The sequence below is a fragment of the Canis lupus genome, chromosome 17, assembly GCF_048164855.1.
Source record: "Canis lupus baileyi chromosome 17, mCanLup2.hap1, whole genome shotgun sequence".
NCBI classification, from domain to species: Eukaryota; Metazoa; Chordata; class Mammalia; order Carnivora; family Canidae; genus Canis; species Canis lupus.
In genome coordinates this window covers 34,506,654-34,534,390 of record NC_132854.1, presented here as the reverse complement: position 1 = coordinate 34,534,390, position 27,737 = coordinate 34,506,654, and the positions used below count along the sequence as shown (strand labels likewise).

The window sequence follows — 27,737 nt, the reverse complement described above, 5'->3', positions numbered from 1 at the left end:
TAATTGACAGCCTAAATGTACATGTGGTAGTTATTCCCACTTAGTTATACCTGCTGACGTATTTGCTGGTCCTTTCTCAGTCTACTGCAAGCTCCTTTAAGGCAGAAATAGTTTACTTGACTTGGTGATAAGCCTGGTACATTGTAAGTACTTTACAAATTGAATAAGCAAAGTAAAATAAAATTAAGAATCAAAATATTCTTAAAAAATACTTAAACATTACTAATCTTTGTGGTTGAATAAGGCACACCAAATTGTAATCTTTACTTCATTCTGTTCCTTTTAATAGGTCATTAGACAATCCCCGTTCCCACAGAACCTGATACATATATAGTTTAAAAGTCACTCATGAACCTGCTTTTTATAAATAACATGATGCAGACGTTTAAAGTGCCATTTCTATTTGCTATCTGAGCCCCTAATGCCTTATTTGGGGGGAGGTCTGAGCTAAAGGTCAAGGATGATGATGATCATACTTACTACCTGATATTAAAAACTTTTTCCAGTCGATCAAAATATCCTACTTGCCTTCCTATAACATTCAATTCCCAGACACTCACAGCTGTTCAAGGACCACTAATAAGAATGCAGGAAACTTCTAATGGTAAAAGTTTATAGGAAATTCACATAAATTAGATAAAGATGGCAAAGGACTGAATTCCTTGACAAATCTTGACGTCATTGTCTTGAAATCTAAAAACTGCCATACCAAACCTGGATAGCTTTCATGATTTAGAAACAGGTTCTAAACAGATTCTGACTTCTAAAAATGTTCTACTTTCCTCCATAGGAAAATGATAGGTTTTTTCTATTAATATCAAGTAATCAAATTACTTATATAAAGTTAATCTGTCCTTTAGTGAGCAGATGAATGCTCCATCTAAATGATCTTTACAGATCCCTGAGGTTGCTATCTTGTCACTATTTAAGTGATGGATATTCAATTGAATTTTTATGCATAAATAGTTCTGTTCAATCCCAAAATGAAGTACATGGACAGACATGGTCAACAAACAGTTCAATAAAAAAAATGCAAATTTTTAAAACCATTGAAATGTATTTAAAAGTAACAAACTGTATCACATACTTCTTAGGTTTAAAAATGTTCTCTCAGGTTTTTTTTTTGTTGTTTCTGTTTTCGTTTTGTTTTACGGAAACCAGTCTTTGAAGTTTTTTTGTTGACTATAGCTATTTCTCATGTTTCTTTTTCTTTCTCTCTGGTTCATCACTGTCCATGTTTGGAGTATCAGCCAGAATGCTTATTCCTGGAATCTAAAGTAATGCAAACAGAAAAATAAGGTGAGTAAAAGCATAAAATAAGGAATCAATCTCATCTTCCCCTTCCCCACTGACATTTTCAAATTTAAAAGGATGTGAGGATAGAGAGGGGAAAGAGATTAAGATTAGTAAAGGGTCTTCCACACAAAGTATACATACTTCACAAATAGTGGTTCAAAAATGAAGACAGGCACAATCTCAATGTGTGAGAAGCATGTCCTGAGACAGTGTGGTTTAGCTAGAACATGTCCAGTTTGTCCTAGCTGAGCCACTGATAGCATCAGAGGCCTCAGGTGTGCTGGGGCGAACAAAGAACTAGTATCTTGGAACACCTGGATGGCTCAGCGGTTGAGCATCTGCCTTCAGCTCAGGGCATGATCCCAGGGTCCTGGAGTCCCAGAATCAAGTCCCACACCAGGCTGCCTCAAGGAGCCTACTTCTGCCTCTGCCAGAGCCTGTCTCTCTCTGTGTCTCTCATGAATAAATAAATAAAATCTTAAAAGAACTAATATTTTAGGGTGAAACATACTTAATCTTTAAAACTGCAGATTTCAAAACTGATAAAAGTGAAAAGGGACCAGGCAGGAGATCTCAGACAGCTCTCTGCCTATGGTACTGAGGACCTTTTCCAAAGAATCCCAATTGTCTGGGATCCCATAGCCTAGGGAAATCAGTGAGAAAATAGCATTTGTCATGCAAATATCTGGCTCACACACTACTTATAAGACCCCTATTCTTGAACAGAAATAACTTAGAACCACATCCCTCTCTTTCACACAATATGTACCTTTTCTACCATCACAACATGGACAGTGAAGTTTGGTCTTACCTGTGGTTCTACCAGGGACATTCGGATTTTCTGATGCTGGAGATTGGATGAGTCTAGCATGATTTTCACTTTAACTTTATCAAATATATGGAACACTGTATCCTCTATTTTAAGGGAAGGTACCTAAATAAAACATATTTTACTTTATCTTTCACGTTAAATTTAAAAAATTACTTCCATATTTAATAAGCACCGAGGTGTTCACTATAACCAAAACCATTAGCCTAATAGCTTTACATATATATAACCCACTTATGTGCATACTCCCCACCTCTCAGTAAGATGGTCCCAATATATATATATTCATTAATCTCTGGATCCTCACCCCACTAATGACCAGATTGCTGGTCTACCAGAGAAAAAGGTTCTGTGGGCAAAGTTTGCTGTGTTACAGTTCTATTAGAGTTAGGGCAGTAGAGAGCATGTCAAACACTGGAAACAGGTTTAAAAAATTCCTGTCTGAGCAATAAGCAGCCATTTATTCTTTTACTCTGATGCACTTGTCCACCGAGTGCAAAGCATAATTCAGGTTTTCCTGAGGGGAGGAAACTACATGGTATGAAACAAATCAAGGACAACATGAGAATGTGGGAAAATATACTGAAGTGAGAAATTATGAATAGAATCAGCTTATTAGTTGGTACAATTAAACTCTGTAGGATAAAAAAAAATAATTCTGTCCTTTATTGGTACCATCAAAGAATAAGTACTCCCTCAAAAGACCCCAAAATAAAAACATCAGAAATACTATACCTCATCATCATAAATAAGCTTTGGCTTTGGTTTGTCCTTTTCTTCAAAAAAGACTGTACCTTCTAAACCATACTTTGGAATTAACACCACAATAGCATTCTTTCTTACAAACAGAATATAGGCTTCTTCACTTACTATTCCTTTGCTTTTGAAAAACAACTGTAAGATAACACATAGCCTTATTAAGGGTTGTCTTAAAATATTTTTGAAATTAACAAAAAGTATTCTGAAATTAAATTGAAAGTGAACAAAACTTCATCTCCCCTGACATTAGTGACAGAAGGCAAATACCTGAGTATGAAAAGCCACTGATGCACGTTGGGCATACTGAGCCATTTTGTGCCGGAAATTGAGATTTTTACATAAATCTGCAAGCTTGTGTTTGTCTGTCAACTCTGGATAAGTACAGTCAGCGCCAATAGCCACAGCCAACAACCGATGGACGATGATGTCTGCATATCTAGATGTGTGCAGGAGAAATAATCATGCTACATTAGCATTAAAATATCTTTTTACAGTTCAAAATGAACTATTTTCTACCTCCTATAATTTTATAAGGAAAAAATACTTTTTTTTTAAAGATTTTATTTATTTGACAGGGACAGAGAACAAGTAGGGGGAGTGGCAGGCAGAGGGAGAGGAAGAAGCAGGTTCCCCAAGGAGCAGGAAGCTTGGGGCTTGATCTCAGGACCCTGGGATCATGATTCCTGGCCGAAAGCAGACACTTAATTGAATGAGCCACCCAGGTGCCCCAGGAAAAAATACCTTCTAATGGGTGAAGTAAAATGTGTGTATATTGGAGATGCTAAGCCATAATGATGAAAATCATTATCCATTCCAGAGCAGAAGTACACAGCCTGCATCATACAGCGAGTGGCTAATATCCTTAAGAGAGTGTTGAGATATGGGAAAGTCGGGGAATCCGCCCGGTCCAAAGAGTCAGCCAAGGATTTGGCTGTATCAGTTTTAATTTCCAAATTCTGAAAGCAAAGAAAAGGGAAACAGCATCATATTAAACATTCTAAAATCAGTATCATCATGTGTTCAAAATACAATAAACTGAACTGAATATGGTGTTTTTGACCATATAATAAGTATTCTTGTCTTTTGTCCTTAACCTAGAACTAAAAATAACTTATAAAAAGCAGTGATTGTTTTGTGCAACATCAAAGCTTAAAATTTTCTGAAAGCATTTAAAGGTACTAAGGTATCAATATTCTGAAGTAGTTTCAAAGGGAAAAAGAATGGTGGAAGGTGGAAGCAAGAGTGTAATTTCTCAAAGTCCAATCTGTGCCTGCCTATTCTTTGGGTAGGAAAAAAAAAAATCAATGCAGATCTGGATACTTTCCAGCATTTCTGGATCTCCTCTGCAGATATATATTTTCCTTCCATTCAAAGTAAAAGTAAAGGCCAGAGGCTAAATAATACCTTAATGGTCACTATACTACATCAGCTCAATATACTGATACATCAAACCAACAGCTTTGTTCTACTTTGGGAGTTGAGGCAAAAATGCTTAAATCCTTTCTCCTCTTCCATGTCTTAGGAAGATATAGGACAATAAGAGAAAATTCCCCAATTTACAGTGTCAGCCTTAGAGCAGAGGAGCAGCTGTTTCTGTTCTGATGGATAGGGGTAGAAGACCCACCATAAAGATAAAAAAATCTGAAAAACCAGAAACCAACACCATTCTATTGGAATAATACCCTGAGACCAAACACTACTTCCAGCTCTTTTCTAGACAGGAGAGATGGGAACTAAACAAACTAAACAAGAGATCCAAAGAAAACCAATATAAGCCATAGTCACCACGCAGGTAAGGGTAATTATGCCAAAATGAGGTGTAGGATATGGTACCCTTTCTACATTTTTCTTTTCCCCTAATGTATGCAATAAACGGACTTTTTTCTTAGGGCCATGATATAAAAAGGGCTTAACTGAGTTGAAGATAAGAGGAAAAACAATTATTTCTAAGTCTCTAAAGTTAGGCAGTTCAGAGGAGGCATAAAATAATACAGATATAGAGAAATGTATATAGGCAAAAAGATATCGAAGAGCTTCACATGTTCAAGATACTGCAAATAGGTTAGTCTGGAACTTCTGGCTGTAGCACAGGGTGCTCGTTCAGACATCAAAAGATTTTATTAAATAAGCAAATGATTTCAATGTAGAAGGAGATGACTGCATCCATCTTAGACGATCTTTTTCCTTAATCAAAAGTACTCCTCACATATCTTTGCATCAAAACAACCAACAAAACTTTCATGCAGATGCAAATGTAGATTATTTAGTACAAAGGATAGATCACAATTCAAATACAGATGATTTTGCAAACTATGTGACCTTACCTTGGATTTAGCTGCCTTAACAAGAATTTCATAATTTGATGGAGGAGGAGCAGGGTGTTTTCGAAGCAGGGCATGTTCTGAGAATTCTTCATGAATTTTTTTTGCAACAGAGATATTGGCAAGTAACATAAATTCTTCCACCATGGAATTTGTTTCTCTGCCAATAGAGAAATCATTAAAGAAGGAAAAAGAATTTGAGACTTCTACATATGACAAGTATTTCTATGTAAACATTTCTATATGTGTGTGCACATGTATATTTTTTGTAACCTAGGGCTCTTTCATTTCTCAGCTGCTATGCTGACAATCTTACTATGCATCTACTGCATGGAGTAAATGTCATGCAAGACTTTAAAGTTGCATTTAAGAAACAGAAATTTCACTAACTCTAGTAATATATAAAATCCAAACCATAAGCATTTTCACCTGCTTTTATGAAGTGTAAAGAGATTTTTAACTATAACTCCATAAAAATAAAGTTTATTTTTTTATTTTTATTTTTTTAAGATTTTATTTATTCATGAAAGAGAGAGAGAGAGAGGCGCACAGAGAAGCAGGTTCTATGCAGGGAGCCTGACATGGGACTCGATCCTGGGTCTCCAGGATCAGGCTCTGGACTGAAGGCGGCGCTAAACCACTGAGTCACCTGGGCTGCCCAAAATAAAGTTTACTAATAAGAATTAAAAGCTATTTAGGTCATAATAATTTGGGCTTAAAAAGTAAAATATTCACCAATAAATCACCAAAATGAAGAAATTATATTTACAATACCTATTCTGGATATTTATTATGGGCCTGACATTAGCTATGTTGTATCATCTGTATCCATATAGAAAAAGCTATATGTTCGTTCTGTTCTGTAAATGAGAAAACTAAGGATGTGTAACATTATTCTCTTGCTCAAAGTCAGAGTTAGTAGTAACAAGCCTCAAGCCCACTTAACTGACTTCAAAACTCTTAACCAATTTGATGTTACTCTTCATTCTGTATAGTCTATGTCTACTTAAAACTTAGGTTAGTTAATGATCTGTATTCTGTGTACATTGTGCTTTCTTTCTCCCAAATCACTGGCTGAATGGGCATTATATAATGATACCTTTAAAACTACAGGGACAAGCTCTTAGAAATGTGTTTTGTCTTCTTCTCGGTAAAAAGAAAGGGGTGATACTCTACTTCAGCAAAGTTAGATTCGAAATTTTCCTCAAAAAACGTCTTAGTATTAGGCTCACTGTTCACATTAACATTAGTTTTTTTTGTACAGTTCTCCCAAAAGTATTTTTTCATTTTAGCACACACTGGTCCTAAGAAACTTGCATACTGTCTCATTTTTAATCCTTGGTCATCTAAGAGAAGAGTATACATGTGCATTTAATTTCAGAATTAGGGGATCTCTGGGTGACTCAGAGGTTTAGTGCCTGCCTTTGACCCAGGGCATGATCCTGGAGTCCTGGGATCAAGTCCCACATCAGGCTCCCTGCACGGAGCCTGCTTCTCCCTCTGCCTGTGTCTCCGCCTCTCTCTCTCTCTCTCTCTCTGTGTCTCTCATGAATAAATAAAATCTTTAAAAAAATAAAAAATAATAATAATAATTTCAGAATTACCTTTTAAAAGGCATAGAAAAGAAGCCTAAGTGATTTAACTTTGCTTCTTCAATCTCAACCAAATCAATACAATGGCAACAACAATAACATCTGAGCACTCTTCAGAACATCTGGTGAGGTAGTTACCATTATCAGTCCTATTTTACCAACAGATGCATAAAAAGACCAAATAACTTGTCTTGAGTTATTGGTGGAAGTGAGATCCAAACCTAGGCAGTCTGGCTTTAAAGCACAAGGTCATGACCACTATGCTCTTCTACATTAAAAACTTAAGAAATTAACCAGGGCAATCTCTTGGTTACCATAACTATTATTGGTCAAGTTCTAATATGCCACACATCCAGAACAAATCAAATTGGAAATTCTTCTATTATAATACTAATCTCAGTTTTATGTATGAAAAACTAAAAAGCAAAATCATATTTATTTTTCTCTATATATCCTAAGTCAAAAAGATCTACAGAAATCATAACCCTACTAGAAACAGGTATTTGGGGTACAAATAGGTTTTATTTATTAATATATATACTAGTTATTGCATTTAAAATAAAAATCCTATCTACTGCCCAGCAAGAATTTACATACCTGAGTTCCTTGGTCTGCAAATCTATAGGATCATGAGTTTCACTGTCCATGTGGAATCGAACTTCTGGAGAAGAAAGAGTCAAAGCCCTAAATAAAAATTAAAGATGTAAATTAGTAAAGTGAGCCAATAACAGATATAATTCCAGAAGTGATGCTTTTAAAATAGAAAATGATCACAGCAAGTAATACTTTTTCTTCTAAAACCTTTAAGACCATCTGCTACGTTTTATGTTCTATTTTCACTGAGGGCTTTGCATCTCACAGATCAAAGTGCATTTAAGACAGGACAATAGTAACTCAACAAAATATGCGTCCTTGTGCTTCCAAGAATTTGAGTATGTTCTGTATCCAAACGATGGGTTTTTATTCATAAGTTTTTCTGAGCTTTTTTTTTACTTTGAGTATGCACAAATATTTAATTTTTGAACTATATGTATTCATTTGGACATTTAAAAATTACATATATTCATTTGGACATAATAAAAGTACACATGCAATTATAAAGCATTAGCACATGTAATTAGTAGATGAAAAAACCTAAAATGAAGCTTCTAGTTGATGACAAAGTATACAATTAACACATACTATAAAAAGAAAAAATGAGAAAAGCCTCTTAGAAAAATATGTAAATGTATATTTCACCCCAAAACAATCACCCAACCAGTAGCTAGAAAATAATTTTGCTAAAGACAATCTGGAAATTTTACTTTTTAGAAGATTTCCAGATTTCCACTATTTCAGTGTTTTCTAAGCAAGATTCAAAAGGTACCTCAGAGGATAACAGTATTACAATTACTTATAAACATGGATTTGTAATCACTTTTGTAAGTAAAGAAGGTAACTGGCAATATTTTATTGCAGAAAACAATGTACTGGGGTGAAGGATGATGCAGAGTGGCAAAAGGAAAGCTGCCATGGGGAGATAAGTAACATCAGAATATCCACAGTTCAAAAGTACGTGCACATTCGCTCAGCCAACACAGAGACTGATAAGCCACGACCCTGTAACGTACACACACTGACGCTACTGAAACGGAGTGCTACGTGTCAGATTACAGACTATTCTAAATGCTTTATATGCATGGTTCACTTAATGAGCTGGCAGGTTCTCCTGGGAAAAGTAAATTCCAACAGGGCAAGTCTTATGTTTCTTCACGCCCTGATGCTATTTTCATCAGGTTAGCTTCAAACCACTTAAGACAAAGAATTTTAAATGAAGGTGGGTAACCCTAATCAATCGTGGAGAAGAGGAGAAAAGTGGAGGGACAAAAGATCAAACTGTGTAAGCTAACTCTTCACCTCTTCCCTCAATTCTTCAACTTTATTAGAACTACCAAAGGAATACTAGACTGAGATTCTTGACAAATATTCTTGACCAATAATTCCTTTCTTGTCATGCAGTCTTTACAGTAAGATTCTACACTAGATTTAGTCTGTGTTTATCAATACATTGACCTTAAAAGCAAGATTTTTTGCTTTTTTTAAAGATTTTATTTATCTATTTGACAGAGAGAGAGGGAAAGAGAAAGAGAACACACAAGGAGACAGAGCGGCAGACATAGAGAGAGGGAGAAGTAGGCTCCCCTGAGCAGGGAGCCACATGTGGGGCTCAATTCCAGGGCCTAGAGATCAAGACCTGAGCCAAAGGAAGATGCTCAACCAACTGAGCCACCCAGGTGCCCCAAAAGCAGGATTTGTTAATCACATTTTCATCACTTTTTCTTCATATGATACTTAAAACGTTATGTCTGTTCATGACATAACATTAATCCTTTAAGACAGACATAAAATAAATATAAAACAGAACATATCCTTTAAGAAAGCAAAAAAATAACAATTTTTTTTCCTGATTGTTTGCTCAATTTTCCCCTAAGACTGAGAAGACTCGATGACCTCTTTTTCACCAGTAGATGACTGGTTACAAAATTAAAAGTAAAGACTATTTTTGAAGTTAAAAATTATCTTTCCTGAGGGTGCCTGGGTGGCTCAGTGGTTGAGCATCTGCTTTGGCTCAGGTCATGATCCTGGGATCCCAGGATCGAGTCCCACATCGGGCTCCCCACAGGGAGCCTGCTTCTCCCTCTGCCTATGTCTCTGCCTCTTTCTCTCTGTCTCTCATGAGTAAATAAACAAAAAAATTTTTTAAATAAAATCTTTTAAAAAATTATCATTCCTGTACTAATCAAGAGAAGCTAAATACTAATGCAAATTTCTCCTTAAAACCACCAAAATGAATAGTTTCAATTTGCATTTTACTCATTTTGCTTTTAAAACAAACTTTCTAAACATTATCTTCAAACTTTCTTCTGATATCTTGCATACTATATAAACCTTCAATAAACAAACGCTTGCTGAAAAATGTGTTTTGTGTCCTTTTTAATTTCTTTGGGTTTAATGCATCCAAGTTATCCTTACATAGCTGCCAAGTTTTATATTTAGGATCCCACTGAGTATTCGCAGAAAACTGACCTTTTGAGTAGATATAAAGATGACTCAGTATAACTACCTAGAAAAATAGTGTCCGATATAACTTTCTTCAGAGATGGAAATGTTCTCTATCTACACTAATATGGTAATCACTAGCCATATGTGGCTACTGAGTATTTGAAATGTGGCTAGTGTCTCAGGAACTGAATTCTTAATTTTCTTTACTATTTAAAAATTTTAATTTACATAGGCACACCTTATGAAATAGCACAGTTCTAGAATTTGTACTTCCCAACAATAAAGCACTTTTAGTAACCACCTGTGACCGTCCTCTGGATGGGCAGGGGAACCCAAGACCAACATCTGAAAGGCTCATATACTTGCTTTACTCCAAGAGCTGATGCTATCTTTTAAAAATCAAATTTAACTACTTTACTTCAACAATTTTGGTTGGATAGTCCTTATCTTATACTGCTGCAGTTAGGCAAATCCCATGATAGAATACCTAGATGACAAGTATCTGCCACTAGTTATTAGATCTTTGGGAAGACTGCTTCTATATAACTCTTAATCATTTAAAAGTTATAAATAAATAAATAAATAAATAAATAAATAAATAAATAAATGTATGTTATAATCATGTAATGTTGATTAAACAATCTGTAAAATCACTTCAAACTCTAAAGTACAAGTAGTTCATCTACATTTATTTAAGTATCTGAAAACCAGTGTTCAATATAGAAACTCATTTCTAACTAAAACTAGAAATAATCCATGGAAAAGTCTTAAGGAGCTCTTGCCTCCCTAGAATTTCTCCAAGATCTTTAATTCTTTAGCATAATAAATTACAAAGACAGAGCTCCTGAACAAACATCAGTCCAGAATTAAGTTGCAAATATAAAAGGTAGCTAGAAGAAAAAGAATGTCTCTGAGTTTCTATTCAGCTCATTAAACAGTCTGTCCATGATAAAACACTTTAAAGAGTTCACAGATTATCTTACTAGGATAAATAAATTAACACACTTCTTAATAAATAGTTTTGAAATATACCCTTTTTCGATTCTTCTTTTTTTCAAAATTTTAGCTAGCTTATTTAGTCCACGGAGACTAGTGGTAATATCATCATTCATGGCTGCAGAATCAATTCTCATCTGAGCTTCAGCATATGTAAGGGAAGCCTAAAAAGAAAACCACATGTTAGTATAACTCTTAAAAAAACTGGGGATCCCTGGGTGGCTCAGTAGTTGAGCACCTGCCTTTGGCCCAGGGCATGATCCTGGAGTCCTGGGATCGAGTCCCACATTGGGCTCCCTGCATGGAGCCTGCTTCTCCCGCTGCCTGTGTCTCTGCCTCTCTACCTCTCATGAATAAATAATTTAAAAAAAAAAAACCTGGTTTATAGGGGACCTACGTGGCTCAGTTAAGTGGCTAACTTATTTTCAACTCAGGTCATCATTTTAGGATTGTGAGCTCAAGCCCAACATGGGGCTCCAGGCTGGGCACGGAGCCTAGATTCTTTCTCCCCCTCTGTCCCTCCATGCCCCCTACCCTCACATGCTCTAAAAATAATTTTAAAAATTTATTTCACATGTAGGAAAAAAACCTGGTTTACTATATTTTCCTATTTGCACTAAATAAAATCTATGATTTTGGAAAACCTAAATCAATAACAAAAGATAGTCCTAAGCCATTATATATATACTCCAGACCTATGGTTTCTGATTCATTAATTTGTATCTGATGCATTACACAACATAAGCAAACTATGTTCACAAAAAACAAAATGGGGTGCCTGGGTGGCTCAGTCCGTTGAGTGTCTGACTCTTGGTTTGGGGTCAGATCATGATCTCAGGGTCATGGGATAGGGCTCTGCAGTAAGCAGGGTGTCTGCTTGGGATTCTCTCTCTCCCTCTGCCCCTTCCCCACTAATGCCATCCCTCTAAAAATAAGTCAATCTTTATAAACAAAACAAAATGGTAGTATCTGTTGGTAAATAAATTGCTTAAACTTTACTTTCACAAGTCAGTTAACAAATAAATGCTTAGATAACACAAAATAAAGTAAAAATGAAAGTTATATTATTCTCTGGCAATGACTATTGTGAAGTCCTTTTCAGATCATCATTACTTCCTTACTCAATGACAAATAACTAAGAACATTGTAATAGCCTAGACATCATGTTTTACAGAATGTCTATGAAATATCCCAAATTAAGTATCTAAAAATGAGACCAATCATAGTAAAAAAGATCTCAAGTAATTTCCAATTAGAATTTGAATATACAAATAGTGCTTCTGTTCCTATTTTGCACCTCATGGGAAACTACCATTCTTTAGCTTATCAAAAACATAAATAAATAAAAAAAGTTTAGGGGCACTTGGGTGGTGCAGTCGACTAAGCATCAGGTTTCAGCTCAGGTCATGATCTCTTGGTCACAAGATTTAAGCCCGTGTGGCTCTGAGCTCAGCACGGAGCCTGCTTGGGACTCTCTCTCCCTCTCCCTCTCCTCTGCCCCTTTTATTCTCTCTCCTTCTCAAGTAAATCAAAAAGCTGAAAAAGAAAAAGAAAAAGAAAAAGAAAAAGAAAAAGAAAAAGAAAAAGAAAAAGAAAAAGAAAAAGGGTAGTTTCACAAGTAAAAACCAGGAATGGCATAGGAGAGTTAGATAATGCAGGCCAGGTCAGATTCTTAGGGAATCCAAGTTATCTACTAAGAACTAAGACTTCCCTTCCAAAAATGTTTTCTGTTGTATGTTGACTGAACTTGTTTCATATAATTTTGTTACACTGATCAAGTCTGGGAGAAAAAGAAACTCATCCTCTTTAAAAAACACAAATCGAGGAAGGCTTAAATCATTCATACATCAGTAACTATCAGTTCAATACTGCTTTTCCAACCATTAGTTCATCCAAGACAGCTGAAAGCAACTACTTGATGGCAAACTTCAGAGGAAGACTAAGGGCAGAGTGAGAACATAAGGGAACGTGGGGAGATTTCCAAAAAAGAGAAGGATAAGAACCTGGCTCCACTCTGACCCGAAACTTCAGGGTAATTCTGCTAAAATCCAAGGATAATTTATAACATCATTTCTCTGAAAAATTGTGAATATCACAAGATGGTGTATATGCCAAGTTTGGAAATACTGACCAGTTTATACACTGGAACGATTTCAAATACTAGTGTTCCTGAATTAGGACAAAAAGCCATCTATTTAGTCTTCTCAAGTACCCAGGCTTTGTAAGTTTCTGAATATAAGACAACTGCGTCAAGAATTAAGCAGATAAATGGAAAAATAAGATTTTGCTACAATATTGGGGAAAATTTTAACAAATCTTTTTCAAAACCATCTAGAACACTGTTAAAAGTACCAAAGATCTTAAACATTTAATATTAACCATGAAACCAACCTTTGAATTAATGACACTTTTGGTAAACCTCACTTTTAAGATTTCAGCATCGTGATTCATTTCCCAAATACATGAAAATGCCAACCTACGGAGGAAAGTCCAGTGTTTGTTAATGGGAATCCATTAAAACAGTAAATATTATGTTCTCATGAAAAAAACATGTATCAGTACCTGTCAACATTACATCTTAAGGAACATAAATTAGAGCTAAGCAGCTCTGGAACCATGTCGATCCTCTGGAACAGGAAAAAACAAGAGTGCATATTACTTATCTATAGCCACACATTTATTTGACGTTTCATTCTCAAGTAGCATTAATTTAAAAGGGGAGAACAGGTCTTTGTGAATTGAGAAAATAAGAAATATATCTATTTCTAGAAAAGTATTTCCATGGAACTGTTACAAACAGGAAGCAACGAAAGGAAACCGGACTTCCTGTCAGTGGATCTAAGCATAAGTCCTCTCCACAAGCCACTTAGCTGTCCTTCAAGTCTGCAATCCCTGCTCTAGACAGTAGGTTTGGACTAGATAGCAGACACAAGTTTTAACAGCTCTATGACTATGTGGTGCTTTAGACATACTGAAAAAAAGCCATAAAATTTTTACAGAAAAAAGCTGCACGCAAGAACTCTGACAATGGATTCATAAGAGAGTAAGCTTAACTTTCCCTTCCACTGTCACAACTTTCTCTGTAAGTTTATAGAAGATTCCTTTAAAAAGAAAAAATGGTAAATTATGACAAAATAGACTCATGACTGAACTTCTGAAGCAATGGAAGACACATTAGTTACCCGTAACTAATAAGTTAAATGTTACAAAACAATTTATATCACACCTAAACCTATTTGTTATTTGGGTCACTCATAACCAAACACACTGCATTATTTTCACTGATTTATGGCCCCCTTGTTCTTTGTATGTCATTTAGCTAATTCAGGTACTATTCCAGACCATTCAAGAATTCCAGAGTGCCCATGGTTTTTACAAACTAACAATGCACAACTTATATATAACAGTTATTCCTCGTATTTCACTAAATACTGAGGATGGAAACACCTCCCATGATTTTATTAGTAAGAATAAAACAGATGCTGAAAAAAGTTCCAAGCACGTGTCAAAATTCCATTTTAAATTTAACCCATTTACCTTTTCACAAAGATACACAGTTGTTCCCCTTCTGGCTGACTCTTGATCCAAAGCATTTCCTGGCCTAATAAAATGGCTAACATCTGCAATATGAACACCAACCTTAAAAAGGTAAGAATAAAAGGATGTCAACATGCTTAATTGGGTAAACATACTAATGGAGTTCTAATGAGAAGTAACTGAACAAAGTGAAAAAGGATGATCACTTTTACCATTTCAATTTCTGACATGTGCCCATTAGTCTCTGTAGCTACAACTAACTAGGCATGAGTAATTCACAAATTCTATACTGGGTCAAAAGAAAATAAACTCAAAAACAGAACTATGTATTCAGATAAGAATGTCACTACAACAAGAATACCTCCAAGTTTCCATTTTCAAGTTCTCTACAATGTAGAGCATCATCTATATCCGTACAGCCTGGTGGGTCCACACTACAAACACACAGATGTCTCAGGTCTTCTCGGTTTTTCATGTCCTAGAAAATGCCACATTGCTGAGATATAAAAAATTATTTTGGTAGCACAAATGAAACAAAGCTCTTACGAAATCAGACATCTCTCTCTATGTATTTTAAAAGAAACTTTGTTTTGGGGCGCCTGAGTGGTTTAGCAGATTAAGTGTCCGTCTTTGGCTCAGGTCATGATCCCAGGGTTCTGGGATTGAGCCCCACATTGGGTTCTCTGCTCAGCAGGGAGTGTGCTTCACCCTCTCTTGCTCCCCTTCTCCTTGTGAATGTTCTCTGTGTCAAATAAATAAATAAAATCTTTAAAAAAAAAAAAAACCTTATAAAAGAAACTTTATTTGTTAATAATAACCACGTACTATAATTTTACCTTGTGGTTTCTTTACCTTTGAATAATTTGACATGTTAGTGTTGGCTCCCCAGAAAAATGTATCTTTCAGTAAAACAAATAATGTTTGTAATACCTAAGAATTCTATATCTAGCATAAATGCAGCAGGGGAGGACGGGGCTATGGTTTCTCCTACCTCCCTTCATTTATTGGCTGCATGCCCAATGTGGAACCCAATGCAGGGCTTGAATGCACAACCCTGAGATCAAGACCTGAGCTGAGATCAAGAAATGGACGCTTATTTTCTACATATTTAAAAAGACATACAGGGACGTGTGAGTGGCTCAGTGGTTGAGCATGTGCCTTTGGCTCAGGATGTGATCCCAAGGTTCTGGGATCGAATCCCACATCGGGCTCCCTGCAGGGAGCCTGCTTCTCCCTCTGCTTATGTCTCTGCCTGTCCCTGTGTCTCTTATGAATAAATAAATAAAATCTTAAAAAAAAAAAAACCACACATACAAAAATCAAATTAGGCCAGATACAGTAATTTATACATTCTTTTTTTTTCAATTTACCTTTTCAGTAATGCTCCAGGGCATCTTTGGAAGAAAGCTAAGAACAGCCTGTGAGAATGGCTGATGGGGAACATCGTGCTCAAGCAACAAAACTTCTGTTTCAGTCTCTTTCTCTCCAACTTCACCCAAGTTTTTTACAAAGTGTCCCTAAAACCAAAAGCTATTATTAGAAAGGTGAATTTTATAGCTTTTTGTTTGGTGTATGTTATTAGGACATTAAATTCTTAAACATTTATCTATCACTTCAGTATTTCTAAATGTTTCCATTTCTTCTTAAAATGAATCCATAAATCTCAAGTGATTTATGATGGAGACTTCCTGAGGTCCCAGTTCTTATATAACAAAGTGTTGTCTATTTTCTATGACCTTTTAAATTAAAAAAAATTCCTTCAAATATGGTAGCTTTAGAATTTATTACATTTTAAGTACCATTTAAAGTACTTTAACAGTACTTTAAAGTACTATTTAATTAAGTACTTAGGTTTTAAGTACTATTTTTGTAACCACTATCAAAAGTTGTTAGAAAATGAGTAAAAACAAACGATGTGTATTGGAATTTCATAAGATCAATTTTCAAATAAGATGTACTACTTATCAGTTAACTTTGTAAAATATTCCATATTTCAATATGAATTTTATTACAGAAACAGATTCTATTTTCACTAAAAGAAGCAATTTCATACCCAATTCTTAATATTCCAAAACAAAATAAATCATTCAAGCTTACGTTTGGATATCTAGAATTTCTGGGCCAACCATCAATAGCAACAATAATCCTCCGTCCTTCTAATGCAGATGCCTGTCTGGTTTCTATTCGAATTCTAGGGATTCTCCTATCAGCAGGGGTAAAGAGATGTCTTCTTGACTAAAGAAAATTAAGACAGAAGATTTTATACACAGACACACAAATCTGAGGAGGGAGGTAGAAGCGGAAGGCTCTAAGTTCTATTTAATGCGTAACATTTTTAATTACATACCAACAGGCTCTTTACTCACCTCTTTAATATCAGACTTGGAAAGCATGCCACAATACGGTCTCCAATTTCTTTTTATTATTCCTACAACTCTACCCGTAGGCTTTAACATTTTTTCACTTACAGCAGTCTTAAGCTGAGATTTAAAAAGAAAAATAAAAATCGTCAGTTGTTTGTCCTCTACGTATAATGAAACAATTTCTCTTTAAAGTCAGAATATGAATATGGATACTAACACTTCTAGGGAGTAAATTATGACAAAGAGTCACAGAATCTTGATGCTTCAAAATTCTAGGTCAGAATATGCCAAACCAAGCCATGGAAACATTTCTACAATAATAATGCACTACAAAAACGGATCATCAAAAAACAAAGAAAAAAAAATATATAACCAAATAAATATGTCAGAATTCAACTGTTCAGTTTTAATTATGAGGATTTACTCATCACACACAGACAAATCTGGGAATTAACAGGTTAGGATTTTAGCAGTAGTTGCACCACAGAGTCATGTGGCATTTATTAATTCATTAAAAAGACATGTATCTTTAAAAGTTCTTCCTTATCCAAAACAAAAACCCAAATAAAGAGTATTTATTAGAAATAGCTGAAGGACTTTATGATATTTCATTTCAACACTCTATGGCCTGGACTCTGAAAAAAATAACACTATATTAAGACTCCAGAGCACTGAACACAATTCTTATAAAAAGGAAACTACTAATGTCTGAATTCCAACTATTTGCATTATTCTTGTAATTCTAAAATATAGACATAAATAGGTCGTATCAGGTAGACTTTAGATTGTAAAGAAACAACTGAAAGCATTCTCTTCATTATATTGTTAACAGAAAAGGAATTAAACAGGCGCTATATAAGGACCCCAAAATACATCTATTATGCTGATGTAATTTTAGTATTACATAAAAGCAATGTAGAGAAGTTCTAATTTGTATTTACTTAAACCTCCTAATTCAGACAGATCATGTCCAAGTTACAGTCTTTTTATATTTAAACCTGTTTATTTGAGCAAAAGAAGATGATAGGAAGACTATTTAAATATTTAAGAGGGAAAATAAACTACTGTATGAAATGTATTAAACCCACAGAACTATAATCTTACTCAGTAAACTTGAAAGCACTGAAATGTGTTTAATTTTCTCCAAAGCTAAAACACTAATGAATTCTACAAAACTACACAGACAAAACATAAACCTGCTTGGTTTCATACAATGCGTTCTCTCTCCTCTTCTTTTTCCACATCATCTTCATTTTGACCTTCATCGTGTAAAACCACAGAAGATGGTGCCACCCACTGATTCTTGGGAAGAAGTTCTATAGCCACAATATCTTCATGAACAGCTCGGTTTAAATGTTTAAGTCCCTGTAAGATTATCTATGTAAAACAGCAAAATGATACATGCTCAGACATTTTTAATGGCAATATAATAAAGGGAATGTTACCTAACAGAAGTAAAGATATAATGGGTGTTTCTATTTATCTATATTTCTCCTTTCTATAGTGTCCCTTTACTCCATCTTCTTAATTTCTCAATATCAAGTAGAGAAAACATGTCAGAAAATATGGGTTGTATTCATGGCTCTACCATAACTCTTACATTAATACCAAAAGACTTTGGGAAAACGTCTTAATCTCTCTAAATCTGAGGGTCCTGATTTGTAGAATGAAAAAAAGAATATCTGCTTTCATAGGCACAGTTGAAGATTAAATGAAATGCAGCATTCAAAGCAGTTAGAAGAGTATCTGCAAATAGCACCAAAAATAATTACTATTTGCTTTAAAGTGTGTGAAACCCTCTGGAGCATTTATAGGTTATGTAAACAGCATTTCCCATAACTAGCCATAATACAGAAAATAGAGGCATCCTACTATTATTATTATTGTTTGATTAGACTTTAATTCCCTTAAAGTGGGGTAAATAAAAAGTTATTTTCTTCCATAAACATCTCTCTAAGAAAGTGATTCATTCTATTATTTATGACTTCTCACATAACTGCCTTTAAGCTGATAAACTAGAAGGGTAAAGTAAGTTTAAATTCTCATACAAAATTTTTAACACTTATAAAAATCATAAAAAGCCTTTTACTATATATGGGATTTATGTACACAACACTTGCCTCTTTATCTTCTTCAGTGTCTCCATGAACCCATACTGTAGCTTCTAAGTAATTTTCCCTGCTGGCTCTAAATGTTCCTTGAAGGTATGTACCAGATTTTATGCCTTGTTGTAGCTTACTTAAAGGAAGATGCTCTGAAAATATTATTCTTCCATTCTCTATTTCATTCTGTGAAATAAGCAAACCACAAGATGCAGTTAGTATGTAAATCTTCCATACACTCAACAGACAACTACTATCATCACTATCAGGTATTAAAAAAAAAAAAAGAAAATCATCCATGGGCACCTGGTGGCTCAGTCAGTTGGGTGTCTGACTCTTGATTTTGGCTCAAGTCATGATCTCTGGGTTGTGGAAGCAAGCCCCACATCAGGGAGTCTGCTTGAGATTCTCTTCCTCTCCCTCTGCCTCTCCCCACCCCCTGCCTTTCTCCCTCTCTAAAAAAAAAGAAAAGAAAAGAAAAGAAAAGAAAAGAAAAGAAAAGAAAAGAAAAGAAAAGAAAAAAAGAAAGAAAAGAAAAGAAAAGAAAAGAAAAGAAAAGAAAAGAAAAGAAAAGAAAAGAAAAGAAAAGAAAAGAAAAGAAAAGAAGAAACTGATTCTTTACCAAAAATGTCTACCTGGGAGAAAATATTTGCAAATCATGTATTTAATAAGGAACTTGTATCCAGAATATAAAAATCTTATAACTCAATAATAAAAAGACAACTCAACTAAAAACCAGGCAAAGGATCTGAATAGGGATACGCACACATACACATACATAAGCTAAGATATATACCTATGTATTACATATAATATACAAGCTCATGAAAAAATGCTCAACACCATTAGTCATTAGGGACATGCAAATCAAAGCAAAATCCTATGGACATATCACCTGACACTCATTAAAAAGGCTATAATGAAAAAGACATGTATTGGTGAGGAACTGGAAACTTCATACATTGCTGGGGGGGAATGTAAACTGCTGCACACTCTTTGGGAAATAGTTTGGCAGTTCCTTGAAAAGTTAAATATAAAATTAAACTGCTCCATATAATGGAGCAAATCCTCTTGCACATTCCTAAGTATGTATCAAAGAGAAAGGAAAGAAGACCACATATTACATTATTACATTTATATGAAATACACAGAATAGGTAAATTTACAAAGATAGAAAGATCAGTAGTTGCGTGGGGCTAAAGCAAGGGCATTTCAGGAACAGACTGGGCTTGAGTGGTAATGGATATGGATTTATTTTAGAAGGGAAGAAAATGTTCTAAAATTAGATTGTAGTGATGGTTGCATAATCTTGTGACTATACAAAAAACTGTACATTTTATTTTTTTATTTTTTTTTTATTTTTTTTTAATTTTTATTTATTTATGATAGTCACAGAGAGAGAGAGAGAGGCAGAGACACAGGCAGAGGGAGAAGCAGGCTCCATGCACCGGGAGCCCGACGTGGGATTCGATCCCGGGTCTCCAGGATCGCGCCCTGGGCCAAAGGCAGGCGCCAAACCGCTGCGCCACCCAGGGATCCCAAAACTGTACATTTTAAATAGATGGTATGGTTATGTGAATTATACCTCAATAAATCTGTTTAAAAAAAAAAAAAAAGTCTGCCAATCCTTGCCTCACATATTCTCATTTGGTCTTATGGTTTTACACATCATTTATATGCTGATAAGATCCAAATTTATCTCTCTAGTATATCTGTATTTCTAGTCCTAGACCCCCTCAGAAGCCCCAGATTTGCATGTCCAACTGCTCATACCATAAAAGCACTAAGAGCTCTAACAGTTACCTCAAACTTAAACGTCTAAAACCTTACTTAGGATTTTCTACTCAGTCCTGCTCCCTGCCTTCATCCTGTGTAAATAAAGCAATACTACTAATATAATTGCTCACGCAAAACACCTAACGTCATCCATATTCCTCCCAGTCCCATCCAATCTATCACCAAGCCCTACCACATCTATCTACAACATACACCTAATATCTGACTACTTCCCACTACCTTAACTGCTACTACTATGGTCCTATTTTCTGTCTTGTCTCTCCCATGGAGTCCTAAAATATCCTCCTAACTCAAGAGCCTGTTTCTAATTTATTCTCTTAGAGCAGCCAGATGAATCTTAATCTTCTCCCACTCAACATCTGTCCGGCACTCATAGACTAAAATCCAATTTTTTCCCCATGACTCACTATATCCTATACAATCTGGTCCCTGCCTATATTTCTGACTTCCTTTGTAACATTTTCTCCCTTGCTTACTCCATCCCAGGCATCTTCCAGCTGTTTCTTGATCTTGCCACCTTATTCTAACCTCAGAGCCTTTATTTGCTGATTCCTCTGCATAAAATGCTCTTCTCCTAGTTATTAAGATGGTTAACTCCCTTACACATTCAGCTAAAATGTCCTTGTCTTGAAGCAAACTTACTTAGCTAACATCTTTCACATCTCTGCCTTGACATCCTAAATCTGGGTTAGGTGCTAAGTACAGGCTGTTCTCCCATAATGCTTGTTTAGAAAACATGAATTCGTTCCAATGCAACTGCTGTATTAAAAAATACTATGTAAACACAGAAAACAAAGCTGCAGAGGAATCCACAAAACAGTCACCTCTCAAACATCTGTGACTTTAGATTACCGTGTGTTTTATGAGCCACACCATCGTCACCTTCTGTAACTTTTTGTCCAAATTTAGATAACCTTATTTTCACCACCTCACAAAGCTTCTGAGTGTGCCCCAAACATATGTTCCCATTAGCTCTGCTGTTTTCACTACGTAATTTTGCATGACACAGTGAATCTGAAGAACATACATGTTGCATTACAACAGAACTGGCTGTAATTTCGTCATGTCCTATAGTCGCCCTACCACAGTCTTCAATCAAATATTATATATTACCAATGTTAGGTTACTTCTTCTTTCCTCTTCTAGACCAGCGCTATCCAAAACAACTTTGTGATGATAGGAATAGTTTTTATGATCTCCAATTTGGTAGCCACCGGCACAAGCAGCTCTCAAGCACTTAAAAGGTGAGAAACTGAATTTTCAATCTGAGTTAAATCTCAACAGCCAGATGGTACTAGTGACTACCTGTTGGGCAGTCCCTAAATCTTTATTCTAAAAATCAAGCCCAGCTCTTCTTTTCTCACTTCCTTTTAATTTTGTCAAGTAGTTGATTGAAGATAAGAAGTGATGAAGAAAATGTTGTAAAGACTGGATATCTCATGTTCTATCACATAAAACCTGTTTCTATAATAATGACAGCTGCCATTTACATTCACCACAGCTATGTCTCAGGCACTGAGATAAGAATTTTATTAATACTGTTATTATTTCATTTGATCCTCATTACAAGTCTCCAAAGTCATTATTGCTAACTTCAGATATAAGAAAGTGAGTGCCCATGAGGTTTACAGACTCACTCAGCTTGCCCTCATCTCCACTACTGCACGGATCCCTCTACTCCTCCTCCTGCAGCTAACTCTGTCCTTAATACAATGCATCAGCTCACAAACTGGAATAGAGTGGTCTTTCAAATGCACTTTTTAAAAAGATTTTATTTATTTGACAGAGATAGAGAATGATCATAAGCAGGAGGAGCAGCAGGCAGAGGGAGACAGAGAAGCAGGTTCCTAGACTCAGGGCTTGATCCCAAGACCCCAGTGTCAGGACCCCAGCATCATGACCCGAGCTGAAGGCAGATGCTTAACCGACTGAGCCACCCAGGTGCCCCCAAATAAACAACACTTCTGATCATTCCCTCCCCTTCCTCTCAGATCTACATTCATGTACCCTTAATTTTTTTTTTTCAGATTTTTAAAGTCTAATTATTCATGAGAGACAGAGAAAGAAGCAGAGACATAGGCAGAAGGAGAAGCAGGCTGCCTGTGGAGAGCCTGATGCGGGACTTGATCCCAGGACCCCGGGATGAGTAACCCAGGTACCCACCCTTAATTTCTTCTAGTCTGCCATTTATAAAGTAGGGAGCCCAGATTCCTACCTGCTACCTTCTCTTCATAGCAGCCCTTTAGACTTAGGTAGTTTAAAAATTATTGATTTACAGAAGAAATTCTAGATTTTTGTTAGCTGGCCCCTACCATTCCTGTTCTCTTATGACTTCCTTCCTTCTTCCTTCAGGATTAATTCTACAGCTTTATGCTATCTGCAATGTCCATGTCCTTTTTTTGGTCAAATACTTATACCTTATTCACAAACCAGTCACATATTCCTCTATTCATTTATCAAACAGATGGTGCTATGATGTGACAGGCCCAACTCAGATTGCTGAGGGTCTATCAATGAACAGTGCTATTTTAGAAAGTCAAGTCTTTTAGGAATGGCATTTTGATAAGCCTATTACAGCTACTCTTATTGTTTATAACCCAAATCCTATTCAATTCCAGCTTACCTACCAATATTCTAATTTTTAAACTTGATTAACTATAAATTTAATATCCCAAAATGGCTACTTTAATAAGTGGCTATTTTAATATCTTCACTTTACAAAAAAAATAATAAAGTAAAACAAACTCAAAACATACCCCTTCTTCAGACAAACAAGCAAGACGATCTATGAGTTCCGGGTTAGCAGTTAGGCTCTTTACATACTCTTCACCTGAAAAACAAGTTTTGTTCCTGATAAAGTCAGGTTGTTGTGTTTTGTTTTGTTTTTTTAATCTGTATCTGTTGATACGGTCATGTCAAAAGAGAAGTATTGGGTCGAGCATATCTATGAGTTTCTATTGCTAAGCCAATTACAAAGGGTGATGGGGAAATTAACAGCCATTGAGCACCACAACTTACTTGGCTGAGAAATGCTGAGAAATTAAAAAATGCAAACATCAGATGGAGTATACAGGAATACGAAAATATTAAATACTCAAGTGAACATCTGACCAAGGGCCTGATTTGCAACTTCCTGTTTGCAAATGCATATAAAAATTAACAGCTTCTACATTTAGACTTACAGGTGAAAGCTGGTATTCCTTCTTCTATGGCTTTTTCTTTGTTTTTTCTGTCATTTGTTATGAAGATAACTTGTAGATGATTCTCTGCTGACATTTTCTTCAAATGTTCATTGTACCATTTTGCTGCTACTCGAATGGCTCTATCATTCCTGTCATTAGCATTTTCTCCCTGTTCTTGTTCTACATAAGTTTCTCTAAATACAAAACAAAGTGATAAATTTAAATCAACAGAAATAAGAACATATAAAAAGTCTTAGAACATAAATGCTTAAAAACCACTAAACTATAATAAAACTTTGCAGGTTTGATAAGATTTTATTTGAACTATAGATTAACAGTAATTCCCAAAGCTACAAATCCGACGATGATTAAATTTCCATGTACATAGTACATGGAAATCACCAATGATAAATACTCAGTAAATGACAGAGCTTATCTAGAGACTGAAAGATCATATAAAAATAGTGACAGTTTATTCCTTTGTAGTCTATCCATTCTAAATTCCCATATGTCAGCATTCTTACTTCCTTAAATGTTTTCAAAGCCAAATTTGAGTAAAATAACAAATTCAGTATAAAAATTTCTAACACTTAAATTAACAGAATCAACTTTAGAATCTTACACTTATTTATATTAAGTTTTTAGAACTGCTTCATTTCTCACCATTAAATGCCCCTCCTAATGCTTTAAGCTTACTAGTCAGACACTATCATTATATTTTGAATTGGTTTTAGCATGACTTGAGCAAATAGAATCTTAGATGAAATGTGCCCCAGTATCCTTCAACTCCTGTATTGCTAAGCTCTATTCACTGCACTTAAGCAGAAAAATTGCTAACTTCTAATTGCTAAGAATCTGATGATAGTGCTCCACAAAAATTTGGTCACTCTGCACTGAAAAACAAGTTTCTGTTTCTGAATTTCAAGGGCAAGCTAGCAATAAGATGACTACAAGTGCTTTACCAATGATTTTTACAAGAATATTTAAATTCGGGCTACAGAAATAATATGAAAATTGAAAAATTAAACATTTTTAAATATGTGCATTCCAATGAGCTTTCATTGCTGGGATTCTACTGTCTAATCCGCTAGGGGTGATGCGCTGCCTAGCAAATATTCAGACAATGTCTGGAGATATTTTGGGTTGTTACAGCTCTGTGGATGGGGGTGAAGAAGGGTTCCTATGAGCATGTAGTGAGTAGAAGCATAAGATATTGCTAAACATCCTATGATATATATGACAGCCTGTCCACGACAAAGAATTATTCAATCCAAAATGTCAATAGTACCAAGGTTGAGAAGCCCTAACTTAATGTAATAAAAGTATACTAGAACTTAACACAGGTAATTTATGTAACATAAGAAACAGCAAAATATTCTTTAAAACCACATATTATGTTCAAAGGGTGTAAATCTGAAATGGAACAAAGAATTCTATCTCTTAACCCTATCTTCTTCAATGTGATCAGTTAAAAAAAAAAAGTATTAGCTTAACTTTTAAAAGTCTGTTAATAAATCTGCTTTGTATTTTTAAACCTCTCTTTCATAAACTCTTACATTTTATCAATTTATGTTGGTTATCAAATAATATCATATTCCAGGAACCTAGGTAAAATCTCCTCTTCTGAGATTTTATTGCTCTATTCATACTGAAACCAATTCAGGATGAAGACATTCTGGAAACAGAAGTACCTACAGCAGCCTAGGAGTCTGGAGACTGGAGACTTGGTTCTAGGTTTGATCTAATCAATGCCTGTGTGCAACTCAGGTACAACCGTGGAACAACCAAATCATCCTCCCCTAAGTATGAAACTTACCCGTACATCTTCCAACAATGTCACAATTACTGCCAGGGACCCTTCCCCAAATTTATCTAAGTCTATGGTTTTCTGGTAAACAACATAATCTTCCCGCTTACCTATGGTGCTCATTAGTGAAGGTATAGAAATGCTTCTCCTGGTTATTAGTCACATCTCTGATCCGTTTATATACTGGAGCACTCCGATTCCTCACTTCTTGCAGAACTGTCTGCAGGACAATCACATTTCTGATGGCAGGGTCCTCAAGGACATCGATCTTAAAAAAAATAAAGAGAGAAAATTTAAATTTTCCTATTTAAATTGTTTCTGCACAATATAAAACCTTGTCGATTTTTTTTTTTAACACCATGTTTACACTAAGGAGTTACTTTGCTACAAAAAAAAAAAAAAAACATGTATACACTAAGGAGTTACTTTGCTACAAAAAAACCCCTTCAGGTCTATTACAGACGAGCATATATACACAGATGAACCACAAAATTTTGTAGAATTACGTCCACTAATAATGAAATACGTCGGCCCACAAAGTTTTCATTCGTAGGCACTTACAAGCTGCCTGGGAGTTGCAAGCTGGAGGCCACAGAAGCCCGGGTCCCCGGCCTCCAGACACTTACAATCTAAGGCAGAAGAGACACCAGGAGTTAGAAAATTAATCTAAAATCCTTATTACTCCAAGAATTAGAGAGAGAGAGAGAGAAAGAAGTAAAAAAGGAAAAAAAGAAACTCGGCCTGGGGGACAGGAGGCAAAGGTTCCGAGATGGGGTTTGCCGCTCCCTAAGTACGTAATGTCCAAGACGCTCCTCCTGGGGCCTCAGTTTCCCTATCCCATCACACCCCCCTCTCCTGGCGGTGCCGAGGACCCCGGATCGCCCGCCCGCCGACGCACCTGATGCAACAGCACGTTGGTGTCGGGAAGCAAGTAGTGCGGCCGGGGACACAGGCTGCTCGCCGGGTCCAGGGGCTGCGGCTCGAGGACCGGCCCCTCGTGCGCACCCCCGCACGCAGCGCACCCGGGCGCGCCGCAGCCGATGTCGTCCCGCAGGTAATGCTCGCGCACGATCTTCATCACGCCGCCCGCCCGCGTCTTTTTTAAGAAAGTCTTGGACTTGAGCATCTTGCTCCGCAGCGCGGTACCCCGACCCCGGTCGCGCTCTTCCGGTGAAAAGTGCCCAGGAGCAGGCCCGCAGTACAACTATCCTCTACCCCGAGGTTCACCCCTTCCCGCTCCAGGGTATTAGTAAACACTTCTCGCGGGAAAACGTCGAGGCTGACGTTCGTTGGCTCTCTGAGGGCTGCGAGGATTGGGTGACTACGAGGAGGATGGGCGGAGCCCGGAGTTATTTCCCTCCAGGACCCGGGCGGGGCTTGCCTCTGGACTACAGATCCCAGCCTGCATTGCTCCTCGCGTTGGGGGTGGATCCGGGCTGAGTTCCGGCGGCTTGGGCGCAAGCGCGCAGCCGCTTCCTCCGTCCTTTACGGGCGCGGAAGTGGTTGTCTTGGTTACGGGTCGTAATAACGGTCCCCGATCTGAGATTCCTTCTAGAGGAGCTGCATCCTGGGCTTCTGTTTGGAGACGCTTTTCAGCTCCTTGAAGAGGCGATGGTGGTGGTGGCTGGCCCAGCCGCACACGTGGTGTCGTTGAAGCTTTCGAGGTAGCTCGCGGCTATCCCTTTGCCGCGCGGACCAAGGGACTCCTCCTCCTGCGCCGCCGAGTTGGGCTTTTCTTCTTCTCTCCGCCTGTGTGTGTGTGGGCTTGTCCCAGCCGCTGATCCTTTGGCATCCAGATGTTGCCTCTCTCTGATTTCACCTTTCTCTACCCTTTTCCCTCTGAAAGGAGGGATTTCCCCTCCGCACACCTGTCGTATTAAAACAAGAGAACTGCTAACCATTGTTGTGAAAGGGTGACCAAGGGCCACTTAGAGGGCTCGGTCTTCTCTTTTCTTGTTGTCATTCTCTCTGGAAGTCTATTAAAATGTGCCTATTTCACGGTTTCCCGTTTTAGAAGACCCTTGAGCGATGCCTCCTCGTGGCCTGCAGAGTAAATTTCGAACACATTCTGACCTTTCAGGGCTCTCCGCAGCCTGGATGGTGAAGGTTGTCAC

At 36.6% G+C, this 27,737-nt stretch overlaps 2 protein-coding genes across 14 annotated transcripts in view; one reads left to right on the top strand and one right to left on the bottom strand.

Moving 5' to 3' along the window:
- Positions 1-262: 262 nt before the first annotated feature.
- On the bottom strand, positions 263-27,694 carry DIS3 (DIS3 homolog, exosome endoribonuclease and 3'-5' exoribonuclease). Of its 4 annotated transcripts, XM_072782811.1 has the most exons (22): positions 26,522-26,880; positions 26,185-26,252; positions 25,734-25,891; positions 23,817-24,010; positions 23,391-23,464; positions 18,856-19,023; positions 17,948-18,112; positions 16,739-16,852; positions 16,470-16,607; positions 15,743-15,889; positions 14,734-14,850; positions 14,373-14,474; positions 13,398-13,462; positions 13,227-13,311; positions 10,872-10,999; positions 7,395-7,481; positions 5,209-5,365; positions 3,626-3,840; positions 3,152-3,320; positions 2,861-3,019; positions 2,108-2,230; positions 263-1,272 (listed from the first exon to the last, which is right to left on the bottom strand). In XM_072782811.1, the coding sequence occupies exons 4-22, from the start codon at positions 23,908-23,910 to the stop codon at positions 1,189-1,191; spliced, it is 2,391 nt and encodes a 796-aa protein (XP_072638912.1). In that variant the 5' UTR covers positions 23,911-24,010; positions 25,734-25,891; positions 26,185-26,252; positions 26,522-26,880; the 3' UTR covers positions 263-1,188. The 4 variants fall into 4 exon arrangements, with proteins under 4 accessions (XP_072638912.1, XP_072638910.1, XP_072638911.1 ...); XM_072782809.1 differs by lacking the exon at positions 26,185-26,252 and having other exon boundaries at positions 26,522-27,694; XM_072782812.1 differs by lacking the exon at positions 25,734-25,891 and having other exon boundaries at positions 1,038-1,272; positions 26,522-26,878.
- Positions 27,040-27,737, top strand: part of PIBF1 (progesterone immunomodulatory binding factor 1) — a 197,489-nt gene continuing 196,791 nt past the window's right edge. For 7 of the 10 annotated variants that reach the window (XR_012009976.1, XR_012009977.1, XM_072782816.1 and 4 more), the window contains exon 1: positions 27,087-27,287. The gene's annotated coding sequence lies outside the window, so the exon portion shown is untranslated. The other 3 variants (XM_072782813.1, XM_072782814.1, XM_072782815.1) reach the window with 3 other exon arrangements.